This window comes from Gavialis gangeticus, unplaced genomic scaffold, assembly GCF_001723915.1.
Source record: "Gavialis gangeticus isolate Ggan-Ray unplaced genomic scaffold, GavGan_comp1, whole genome shotgun sequence".
Classification (NCBI taxonomy): domain Eukaryota; kingdom Metazoa; phylum Chordata; order Crocodylia; family Gavialidae; genus Gavialis; species Gavialis gangeticus.
In genome coordinates, this window is record NW_017729026.1 from 3,073,717 (window position 1) to 3,086,652 (window position 12,936).

Consider the following 12,936-nt stretch of genomic DNA (forward strand, 5'->3'; position numbering starts at 1 on the left):
GTGCGCGGCGCCTCCGCGCTGCCCGGCCGGCGTGAGCCTTGTGCCCGACGGCTGCGGCTGCTGCCGGGTGTGCGCCAAGCAGCTGGGCGAGCTGTGCACGGAGCGGGACCCCTGCGACCCGCACAAGGGCCTCTTCTGCGACTTCGGCTCGCCGGCCAACCGCAAGATCGGCGTCTGCACCGGTAAGCCCGGCCCGGCCCGGCCGCTTCCTGCGGGGCAGGAGCCTTGGGAGGGGGGTGAGCCAGCTGTGGGGGGCAGTAGTGCTGGGGGATGCTGAGCCAGCCGCGGGGCGGTAGCGGGTGGGGGGCTGAGCCAGGTATGGCAGTAGCCATGGGTGGAGGGGGTATCTCGCATTGTAGCAGGGGAAGCTTAGGTGGGAGAACTTCCTGGCTGGGAGGGTGCTAAAGCACTGGAGCAGATGACCCAGAGAGGTGGTGGCATCTCCATCCTTTTTAAGACCAACCTAGATAAAACCTTGGCTGGGGTGCTATGGCTGGGGCTGCTCCTGCTGTGAGCAGGACCCCAAGCTGCCACAGGGAAAAGCAGGACAACCACTGCAGCCCATGTCATAGACCAGTGGTCTCCAAAGTGGGGTGCATGCATCCCAGGGGGTGCACAAGATCCATTGGGGTGCGGGAAGAAAATATTAGAACTTCTATTTCTGTTGATAGAAATATACATATATTGGGGGTGCATGCTCAAAAATTTTTTACTGGTAGGGGTGCATGATCAAAAAAGTTTAGAGACCACTGTCATACATAAGCAAGGCTGGAGAGGAGGGGGTTATTTAGTCCATGCCCTGCCTGAGGCAAGATCAACCATATCCAAACCATCCATGTGATCCATAAATTCTTCCTCAAGCCTGACACAATGCAAGACCTAACACCTGAACTAGATGCTCTTGTGAGCTCCCTTCCAGCCTTCATTTCCTATGATTCTAGCATCCCCCAGCAGCCACCTCCTGGCCTCACTCAGCCCACCCTGAAAAGCAGCAGGTGCTTCGGTGCCCAGCTAATACCTTCTTGTTTCCTCCTGGCAGCCCGGGATGGAGCCCCCTGCGTGTTTGGTGGCATGGTGTATCGGAGTGGGGAGTCCTTCCAGAGCAGCTGCAAGTACCAGTGCACCTGCCTGGATGGGGCAGTGGGCTGCGTGCCCCTGTGCAGCATGGATGTACGCCTGCCCAGCCCTGATTGCCCCTACCCACGGCGGGTGAAGCTTCCTGGCAAGTGCTGCGAGGAGTGGGTGTGTGATGAGCCAAAAGAGCAGACGGCCGTGGGACCAGCCCTAGCTGGTGAGTTGGGGTTTCAGCCTGTAGCTCGGGCATCGAGGTAGTCAGTGCCGGGATGATTAGCCCCAGCAGACCAGCTTCATCCCTGGGGCAGTGCAGGCATTGCACTGGAGCTGCCAGAATAAGTGACCTCAGAGGTCTGTAGAGTGTCTGAGAGGATCATGGTGTTTCTTGCTTGCACTGATGTCCTGAGGTCCAGCCTCTCATCCTGTTTGTTTTGGGCTCTGCAGCTTACCGACTGGAGGACACATACGGTCCTGACCCAACCATGATGCGTGCCAACTGCCTGGTCCAGACCACCGAATGGAGCGCTTGCTCCAAGACCTGTGGAATGGGCATCTCCACCAGGGTCACCAATGACAATGCCTTCTGCAGGCTGGAGAAGCAAAGCAGGCTCTGTATGGTCCGACCCTGTGAAGTAGACCTGGAGGAGAACATCAAGGTAAATATTTCTGTCTACGTGCAGCTCAGTAAGAGGATGCCCCATCTCCTGGCATAGGCCTAGTGCTAAACAAGATGCATAATAATTGGCTGAGAGGAGACAGCTTTTGGATCCGCCCAAGTCTTGTCTGAATCCTGCAAGCGCACATACTTTTAGATGTCCAGCTTAGATAATGATGGTACAGGCTCTTGAAAATGTCTCATGAGTGAGTTAAATGCTATGAATAAAGTGACAGGATTAACTTGGCAGATAGAAATGGAAAATGTACACATTTAGTTTTGTTATTTAAAAGTGCCTGGCTTCTAAAAAAAATAAATAAAATAATGTCATTCACTTACTTCCTAACAGAAAGGCAAAAAGTGCATTCGCACCCCCAAAATCTCCAAGCCCATCAAGTTCGAGCTCTCTGGCTGCACCAGCATGAAGACCTACAGGGCTAAGTTCTGTGGTGTCTGCACTGATGGGCGCTGCTGCACCCCCCACAGAACAGCCACTCTGCCTGTGGAGTTCAAGTGCCCTGATGGTGAGGTCATGAAGAGGAGAATGATGTTCATCAAGACCTGTGCATGCCACTACAACTGCCCTGGAGACAATGACATCTTTGAGTCTCTGTACTACAGAAAGATGTATGGAGACATGGCATAAAGCCAGAAGGAGACAAACTAGAGACTTTCAACTTGAACTGTTTTGCATCTCATTTTTTTTCTGTAAACATGATTCAATAGCACAAGGTATTTAAATCTCTTTTTAAGTTCAACAAACTTGCTCCACGTGACTTAAGACAAATTGTCTACTGACCCCAAACATTTGGTTTGAAGAAGAGGGTAAAATGGACCTTGGGACCACAGCAAAGCACAAGATCCAGAACATGCTGTTCATGAGGTGGTGTTTAGGGGTTGCTAGGGGCCATTTGCAGGAAGAGCAAATTTCCAGCAATGTTCCCTTGGTGTGGTACTGTGTGTTCCACCTAGTAGTGCAATGGAAAAGGAGACCCTTAGCATGTTTGCCGACACTGGGATATTGGCAGTATTGGAATGTAAATCCTCACCCAGCAAGGTGCTAAGTAGAAGGTGTTCTGTTAGTCAGGACAGTAAATGTATCGGCTTTGACACTGATTCAAATGACTTGTTCAAGAAGAATCAGAATCGTGTCTATTAGACTGGACAGCTTGTGACAGTTAATTTACCTGTAACAAGCTACATTTTATTAATATTGTAAATACTGTGTATATATATTTGTACAGTTATCTAAATTAATTTAAAGTGTTGTGCCTTTGTTAATGCTTTGGTATTTTAATGATAGCCTCCTCTTTTGGAACAAGATAGGTAGGATGTAAAGCTTGTCTGACAATGCATTCAAAGCATGAAATAGATACTCTAGTGGAAATTGTTCAGTTAAGGTGACAGTGAGACTACGTGCTATAGTTGAGGTGCTTCTGTCCTTGGAAGCATTAATGGGGGGGAAAAATATGGTTACCTCAGCTTTAGTATGCAAGTGACCTTAAGTAAAGTGAGTAAATTGTTTTTGTAGCTGACCAATCTTTCCACATAGGAGAATTTGTTTCTTTCTTTGACTATTACTGTTCTTTGAACAGTTTGTTTATTTGTTGAGAAGTGTGACCAAAAGTTACATGTTTGCACCTTTTTAGTTGGAAATAAAGTATTATATTTTTTATATAAATGACTTGGAACTTCATTTACCCTTCATTTCTAACACTTGGGTAATTTATATTACTTTCCTACATACTCATCAAAAAAGGATTTGCTTTGTCACATAAGTCAGTGGTGAATGAGTTCTGTATTGAAAAACAAGTAACACTGAGAAAAAAACCATGGTGACTTACCATCCTATGTTCCAATCCAATAAAGAAAACTCATCGGCTAATATATCACTGGTAGTGAAAATACATATAGAATCATTTAGAGTTTTTTTTTCTGTTTCAAACTAAATGGAAGTGAGCTAAGTTTTGGAGAGCTGAACTCTTGTGCTAATGAGTGATCTGTAACTATGACACGCATAACAAGCTGGCTTAAAACTAGAGCTGTCTGGTTTGTTTGTTTGTTTTTGTTTTGTTTCCTTTTTCAGTCCGATGCTTGCCACCATATTGTCTCGGCATCAGCTGTGCAACATCATTGCAAGCTGTTCAGTGTTAATACAAGGGTTTTTTTCCTACAACTTAGTTTGAGATACACTATGGGGAAATACCTTTTAAAAATATTATGATATGAAATGGAAACAGTTTTTCATTGTGGAGTCAAATCCAAAAGCCCTTTAGTCTGTCAAAACTCTCACTAAAAAAATCAGTGTGAGTTCTGCTTATAGGCCCTCTGTGTGGCCTAGTGGATAGCACAGTGGAACTGGGACTTGGGAGGCCTGGGTTATTTTCCTAGCTTTGTCACAAGCCTGCTTAGAGCGTGTGGACAAATCACTTCATCTCTTAGTGCCCTGGTTTCCCTCCTGTAAACTGCAGTTTGTAATAATGATGGCTTCCCTTTCTACAATGTTTGTAATCTTTGATGAAAAGTACTGTAATACTTAGGTCCAGGGTAGAATCCTAAAAATTAGCTTGAGGAAGCAAAACAGAGTTCAGGAAGAGCTGAGTCACTTTCCCCTATACCCCAGTATCAGCCATTAACATCACCCCTGTGTTAGCTTCTTCATTAAAGTAATAGGCATTTCTTTCCTAAGCTATAAAGGGAAGGAACCATGGAATCTTAAATTAATATCAACAGTGGCAGCATTCGGTTCTGTTTATAGAAACCAGGTAGCCTTCAATAAGAATTCCCTTCAAGCAAACAAGATCAGTCTGGAATTTCCTGGTGGTAGTTAAGTGGAAAAATATTCACTAAAAAAAATATTGTCCACCTCACCTTCAATATCCATTGATTCCAAGTGGCATTTGAAATAGCTCAGCATCTCACCAGGTCTAACGGCCAACATCTAAGGCTTAAAATAAAGTCCACTGAAATGAATTAACTTCTTTTCAGTGACTTCACTAGACATTGGAAGTATTTCCTCTTCCTCTCAGAAATATGAAGAGTTTGTCTGGTATGAAGACGTGGTTTTCTGTGTCCATTTGAAATAGTTTTGGGTAGCCTCTGCCTCTCATACTCCCTGAGACTCCCCATTTTTTCCTTGCAGGTTTTGAACATAACAGCGGTTTTGTTCACCCCTAAGCACAATGACTGTTTGATCAAAGACTATGTTGGGTCTACCTCCAGATAATAGTAGAATTGTCATTTCTACTCCCAAGAGTGATAAAATCTATGTGGACTGCAAACATAGTTGGCCTTGTACACAGTCTAAGAATTTGACAGTAAAAAGCTGAGTTAGGTACAGGAGGTATGATGATGGGATTAATAGCCCAGAAATTTGATGTTTGATATTGTTAGAGTTTTCTGGGTAAAAACAACACTATTTTCAAATGTAGCAAAAGTTGGTGCTAAGAATGGTCATCCATTTACTATATTAGCATATTCCAGGGAATACCTAATGGTCTTGCTGTAAGTTATAATCAGTAAGCATGTTGCATATTATACACAGCTCATCAGGTTGTTGATTTCCTCCTTGGTATTATTTACCAAGTCAATAATTTCATGAGTAACAGTAACATAAAAAGATCTGCCATCCTTTTTCCCCAAGAAAAACTATGATTTTCTGGCACAAAAACACAGGATTATGACACACTGTTGTACAGGTGGGTGCACTCATGTCAGTAGAGAAATTTGTATCATCTATGTATTATTGCAGTCTCCTGAAATTGTCATTATATATCATCCTGGTGTAAGTCTCTGGTTACAATGCATGCAATATCCAGAAGCAAGACAACAATGTCTTAATAGACACTCTGGGTAAAATTGTAGGCCTGCCTGTCTCAGTGCTGTCCCTTGCTTTCATTCTTCACACCTACAGTTGAGAGACCTGCAAAAGAAGATTTTCAAAGAATTGAAAGATGTTAAAAGGAATTGTAGGGCATAATTCAACTTTAATGGAGCTAAGACCCTTTAAAACCAACAAGTTACAATGACCACAGTTTGGGAAGTGATTCCCGGAGCTGAGATTATAAAAGAAAATAAAACAAAAAAATGTTTACTTCTGAGAGTTCTTCTGCATGAATTTTCTGTGGTAGCATTTTCCTTGTCTTTTGTTTATTGTATTTAAACATAACCATTCCACAAGTAACTCCTTAAAATGGATGGTCAGCTATGCTGAAGTAATACACCATATTTGAGGCTGATTTAATGAACTCCAATGAACGCCATTCAATTAGCCATTTAAAAAGGAGTTATACATGGCTGACAGCCAGAATGTCAAATAACTTGTCAAAAACTGTAAGTCATCTTATTTCAGTATTTTGTACCATGGACAACCACAACACATTTACATGGATTTGCAGCTCAGCATTCTAACATGCACAAACATGGACTATATCCCTTTCATATGAGGCAGTCACTACTCTCCATATGGAACTTTGTCAGATTCCTCGTAACTAACAAACATCCAGAAGACACCAGTTAAGAAAATCCTCAAGAATGAGCCACTTTTAATGATCTGTAACCACAGAGGAACAAATAAATCTTTGGACAGAAGCCAGTTATTTGACTCGCAACGAAAGGGACTGTATTGAGAAAATTGGCTTTTGGACATGTAACTAGAAATAGGAAACACTAGTTAGATCATTTGCATCCTTGTAGTGTAACTGCTTTATGAAACCCAGTGCTTTAAGAAAACACTCTCACTGTTATATTAAAAAGTAAGGACATAAAGCACACGAAGGAAGAGGAATATGCCACCCCAGCACATAACTTAATGCCACCTTCCTGCTTTTGCACACTACAACTGACTCCCAACCTTTTTTAGAAGCAAATTAAAATGCAGCTTTAAATCAATTATGCTAGACTTTGTATGCCTACATATGGAAGCTGTTAAATAAGGAAAAGTAGTCCAGCCAGTTGGGCTGAAATACCAATGTAAGGCTTCACCCAAAATCCCAAGAGGAATCTGAGAGAAGAAGAAATCCAGTTAGCTTGTTTTCCTCTCTCTATTTCCTTGAATTAATATATGCCCATAAATGGAAGTACCAACACCAAATACCAAAAGTGACTACATTCTCATAGCCTTTTCAGTCTCACTGGAACCAGGAAATACCAGAAATGTCTTCAAAGAACCTGCTCCCAAACTGTGCTAAAGCCTGAAGTGCATTTGCAATTTTAACAAAGATTCAAAGACCTGATTAATGTGACATCTATATGACAAGAATGGAATTATATTGTCCCCATGTCAAAGAAGAACTGTTGGCAACTGGATCTCTGATACAACTACAATCATAGTGAAGGCAAGCAAATAAGTGAGTAGAAGCAAACTGTGGGAATTCTGAAGAGACCAGTGGAATCTAACCCTTAACTTATTAACTTTAGTAATAATCATAGATCCACTGGGAAGTTGAAGCACGCCCAAATGAAGATTACGTGATATAACATGACCACACAGGTCATGTCAATATGTGCTCTGAATTGCTGCAGGGTTGTCCCATGTTAACACTGGTTCTGTGCTCAGGTACTTTAGCTGCTCTCTTTGATCCCTGTCCCACAGTCCCAGCATATATCCCAGAAGCAGTGAATTCTGAAAGATGCTTTGTAACAGGGTGGCCTCCTCATCAGGTCTGTGCTGGCTGACCTGCTTCTGGGGTAACTGCCCACTTTGCTCTCCTGCCATGCCTTGATGGAAAAATATGAGAGTTGTTATTAAGGCGGGAGGCTACCCATTACTTACCTGGCTGACAAAGGCCTAATACCTGCTCTGACCTCCCCTTCATGGGTCCCATGGCTCGCAGATGTTACTCTGGTGTTACTCCTCTGGCCTCTGGCCAGAGCACACTGGGTACACAGTGGTAGCTCTTTTCTATAGCCCCGGAAGGCCACTCACATGCTACCCTTCTCTCATTGGGGTCCCACTCACTCTGCTGACTCTCACCCAGCCTCTTTCATACCGCCCTCTCTCAGGGGCCACACTCATCCCCCCGGTCTCACCTGGCACAGTCTGTTGGGTATGTCCTGCTACCCTCACCTGAGCATTGACTGAGCGATTTTACAACTATAGGCCTACTTTGCTCCTGGCTCCTTGCTGGGCCACTATGCCTCCACTGGGCCTCCTCACTCACCCACACTCACAGAGCCAATGTTAGGTATGCAAGCATGATGTAGAAGATAAACCCAGAGATTTAAAATAGAAACCCATAGTGTTAAAACCATTCTGATCTGTTGGGGTCTTTCTGAGTTCTTTTGAATTCAGAAGGAAGGATGGCTCTATTATTTTTCTGCAGTCAAAAATCAAGGTAAAACTAAGAGCTGACAATTGCCAGTGGGCACCTTGAGTCTTGAGAGGTCTCTTGACTATAAAAAAGGCTGAGAACTATTGTGCTAGGAACACTAATAGATTCTTAACCCTGTGCATCTGCTCCACAAGACTTTGGATTATATGTGCCAATATTTATCATCCAGGCACAGTGGATCCAGTCACTTAGCCTAGGCCCTAATACTAACTATTGGCCTTAAATTCACCATGAACTCCCTACTTGCTGACCACAGAAACTGTAAACCTTTTAGCATAGGTGACTGGTAGGGGGTGCATGGGTGTGCACGTCCCCCCCTAAAGGGGCTGGTGCCCCCCCCGATGGCTGACACTGTTGTCACTAAGGCTGGTGCCCCCCCTGACAGGCCACTGCCATTGAAGGCTTCTGTAGGTGCCCATCCAGATTCAGGAGGCACCAGTCACTCATGCCTTTTAGCTTGACTCCAGTGCCAGTACAGTTTTGTCCTAGAACCTCTTTTGTACTTTATGGCATAAGGTCAAATCACCCCCATTCATTTCCTACCCTACCCATGTCTGTAGTGTGCTTGGAACTTACTTAGATGTGCACATCTCAAACAGAAAAAGTTTGCTATCAGAACTCCTACCATGCCTTGGTTCCTAACTTCTGACTCTTCTGCATGACACTTTCTGGCTCTGTTGCCCGTAAATAGAGACAAATCTGTGGATTAATTGCTAGAGGAGCTCCATAAGTGATTCCGAGATGTATTTTGCTGTAATGTTCAAGAAATAAGAATCCTACTTTGCTAGGACTATAAGATACGATGAGGTAGATGGGAAGAGGTGGCTCAGAGTGAGGACAAACTCCAGATCAACTATAAATATCAATGTAGACTTACCCTGAGAAAGACATGCACTTCAAAGAGTATGGTATGTTAAACTGGCTCTGTTAAAAGGTACCCCAGCAAGATACTTAATTTGCTTCCAGCAATGTTTGTACTTTTCCCTGATTCTTATTTACATAATAATGCCCTGGTCCTGGTTTAAGTCAGCATAATTGTTAACTTATTAGGGCTACTACAGTTTATATCAGCTGATTTTTTTGTATACTATATAACACAGATATTTTTTTCTGTGTCCTCCACACCTCGCTGCTATAACTAGGGAGGGACACAGACTGACATCTAGTGGATCATCAGGGGAATAGATTAGAATACAAATTAAGAGATTAGTTGAATTACATAGGGAAGCATACTGTAAACAGGTCAAACTATAACCTATTATGCAACAGGGATGCTATTGTAGCTGATGGACAAGGGTAGTTGTACAGGATTCATAAAATAAGGTTCTCTGAAATCTGAAAATGCCTCAAGTGTTAACCAAAAGGACATGTGGCACTTGACATGCTAAATTTATTTTAAGCTATGAGCTCTTGTGTTATAACCCCCTACTAATTATTCCTTTAGTTCTTAAGTTAGAACTTAAGCCCTGAAGCATTTGCCCAATCCCAGATCAGCCAAGGCACCCAAAACATCTTGATTGATTTGGCCTTCAGAATGAGAGTATCATCTGAATAAGGACTTCTCAATTTGAACTGGTGTAACATAACAGGAGATAAAGTAGTTTAAAGCCCTTTGTCCCATTCTTTCCTGAATCAAGCTGTTACTGCCACTGAAAGCTTCCTGTTTATCCTCAGAACAGAAAACAACATAATCATCCACTGCACACACTTTCTCTCTCTGGACTACTGGGGGGCCTTGCTGAGTTTGAGAGGCTAACAGGAGGAAGATAGTGGAATTCCCATGAACAGTCTTTCCTTCCCTTTCTGCCAAATACATTTCTGCTTACATCCGGCAAGCTGGAATGTGTCCCCTTTTCTTTTTTAACTAAATGGCTATAGCATCCTAAACAGCATTAATCACCATGGACCAGATTGTGCACAGCATGCATGTGCACATGCACATCTACAAAACTAGGGAGGGCAAACAAGAAGTCTTCCCCCATCTCACTGGCTAGGGACAGAAGTTACACATAAACCAATTTAACAGATCAGAAACTGGTTTAAACCTGTAACAGAATATAAGCTCAGTGCACATAAGCTCAATTTCAAAATAGCTAAAATTGGTTTAAGATAAACTTGGTTGAATGTAGTATCAGACTTAACTGATTTGGGTCAAACCGGTTTATGGAAATTCTGTCCCAGACACCTTCCTGGTTTAAGTTAAATCAGAGTCCCCCAGAATCCCAGCATGCTTTTCAGCCCTGGGCTTGACTGGGTTGTCTGCACCAACAAGCAGAAAGGTGGTGGAGACTGCAGGCCCAGCAGCATCTGCCTGGCTGCTCCCTGCCCCACTCTCCCTTCTCTCACTGCTCAAGCAGGATCCCCTCTCTCCCACAGCAGGGACCCCAGAGGCACAGACTCCAGCTAGCATCTGACCACACTGCTCCCATGCTAGCTAATACTGAGAAGTGTCTATGTGTGTATGTCTCCAATTTTACTGGAACAAAGGCAGATAGAACGGTGTCCACTTAGGGTTTTTTGGAATGAATCAACAGGTCAGCTGATGATGTCCCTCCATTTTTCCTTACAAATGCCTTGGGAAAAGTTATTTAAGAAGAGCTTGAACTAATGAGAGAGAGGTTTTTGTTTTCTTGATGGGCTGATAAGATTTGTGTTCTGATAACCCCCCCGCTGGCTGCTGGCTTGCTTCGAAGGCTGCAATCTTGTCAGTGTTCAGGAGGGGACAGTGAGAGGTGTGAGAAATGACCTGGTTTGCAATACATGGGACCTGTGAGTACCATCAGTTTGCTGCAGACAGTATGAAGAAGTAGGGAGAAGGAGATTGAAAGCTCAGTATCATCAACAGGTGCATGCACTCCACACAAGTAATCTTCCCTGCCCCGCAACACCTTTTGCCTCAGAGTGTTAGTCAGGGGCTGGGGGCTGGCAACATTCCCCACCCCTTGAGCAGTGAGTGTAGAAAATCCTGGTGAAGGTTGCTCCCCCTCTCCATTCAGGCACAACCCAGCTGGGGACTGTGCAGGCCAGGGTAAGGGTTTAAAACCCCTCCCTAATCATAGCATCCTGCAAGGGCCTGGCCATGCCCCCTCCCTCAGCTCAGCACTGTGGAAGGGATGAAAGAGTTCGCCCCCTGGCTTCTGGCCTGTGCCACTGCAGGCATGTGCCTATATTTCTTGAATCAAAAGTGAATATCTATTCACTTACAAATCAGTTCAATCTCTGCATGTTAGACTAACCTGCAAAGACTAAACTGAATCAATTCAGGCTTTTTGAATGTTTGTCCTAGACACTGTGTAAAAGGCCAGGCAGAATTGCAGCCCCTTTATTATAATGAATATGGGGACTTCTTTGCCTCTAGTCAACCCAGTACAGTACCAAAGTATGGGTAGACAAGATAAGGAAAAGTCTTCCAGAGTTACGTCATCTTCCTACTGTGAGAGTATGATCTGCACCTCCGAATGGGATATAGATAAAAGGTTTACCCCAAAGCTCCAGGATGATTTGTGTCTACTAATGCTCCTTCTATAGTAGGATAAGCTCCAAGCTGTTTTTATTATGCTCAATACCTGCATGGATCTATTTGACATCAGAGGTTTAAGGCAGAGGGATGCACTATTCCCCCAAACTAGATTATTAGGAAAAAGTGATAAGATCATTGCAAAATTTCAGCATTTTCAAAATTTAAATGGCTTACGCCTAGTTTTTGGATATGCTGATAATCTGATTATTGGGAACAGGACAGAAAGGAAAGGATGATTGGAAGTACGAAGGGAGCAGCACTAAAAATAGGTCTTAGGATCAGTGAAGAAAATATCAAATATAGGTTCTTCATAAAGCCCTTGTGCACTTTTAAACTTTAGTAACTTAGATTGTAGGTATAATAGAAACAATCTGTAAATAGCAATTAAAAGCAAATGTATTAAAGTTTTAGGACAACTAGAGTAAACAATGCTAGACTTCAACATAATCACCATCCATCATGAAATAGTGCTTAATCTGATCTTCCAACTCCTTGAAAACATTTTCCAGTTGCTCTTGAGTTACTGCACTAATTGCATGGGTGATCCTAGCCCTAAGTTCCAGCAAATAGTATGGTTTTGACAAGTAAACTACACTTTACCATGTCCCCATACAAAGAAGTCCAGCGACAACAAGTCAGGTGAACGAGGTGGCCAAGCAATTGGTCCGCCTCTACCTATCCACTTCTCTGGGAAAACATCATTTGGAACTGTTGTACATTCAAAGCATAGTTGCACGGAGCTCCATATTATTTAAGAATAAATTAATTATTACTTATGAAGTCTAGCATCATGTACTCTAGTTGTCCTAAAACTTTAATAAATTTGCTTTTAAATGCTGTTTACAGATTGTTTCTATCATACCTATGACCTAAGTTATTCAAGTTTAAAAGTGCACAAGGACTTTATGAAGACCCTGTATATAGTTATAAGTGAATGAGAAGATCTTGAACAAGTTACCTTACCAAGCACCCAATGAACACAGATATTAACAAGTACATTGCCTAGGAGAACTGATTACCAATAACAAAGTTGCTGAAAGAAAGAATTAAGCCGTGCATACAGAGAGAAAATGCCTATTACTTGTCCCTGTGGGGAATTTTAGCTCCAAACAACTGGTGAGGAAGATCAAGCTTCATATATGCAGTACCACTTTAATTTATTCTTGATATGGATGTGAAACCTGGACACTCAATAAGAAAGAAGATAGACACTAGATACCTCCAAAAATAAAGTGTTGTTATGAAATTGTGGATCTAGCAAAGGTGAATAATATGTATAGAAGCTCTAACAAGGAATTGTGGCAGGTCTATGAAGAAATGAATACAATATGTGTAGCAACATTCAAATAACTTCA

At 42.9% G+C, this 12,936-nt stretch overlaps 1 protein-coding gene across 1 annotated transcript in view; it reads left to right on the forward strand.

Annotated features, from left to right (window-relative positions):
* CTGF (connective tissue growth factor) overlaps nt 1-3,410 on the forward strand; it is an 8,691-nt gene extending 5,281 nt beyond the window's left edge. Inside the window, exons 2-5 of the mRNA XM_019520264.1 lie at nt 1-182; nt 1,040-1,291; nt 1,519-1,730; nt 2,079-3,410. The exon at nt 1-182 is cut by the window's left edge and continues 18 nt beyond it. Of these exons, the coding sequence (XP_019375809.1) occupies nt 1-182; nt 1,040-1,291; nt 1,519-1,730; nt 2,079-2,375 (943 nt within the window). The 3' untranslated portion in view covers nt 2,376-3,410. The remainder of the gene's footprint in view (nt 183-1,039; nt 1,292-1,518; nt 1,731-2,078) is intronic.
* The last annotated feature ends 9,526 nt before the right edge of the window (nt 3,411-12,936 follow it).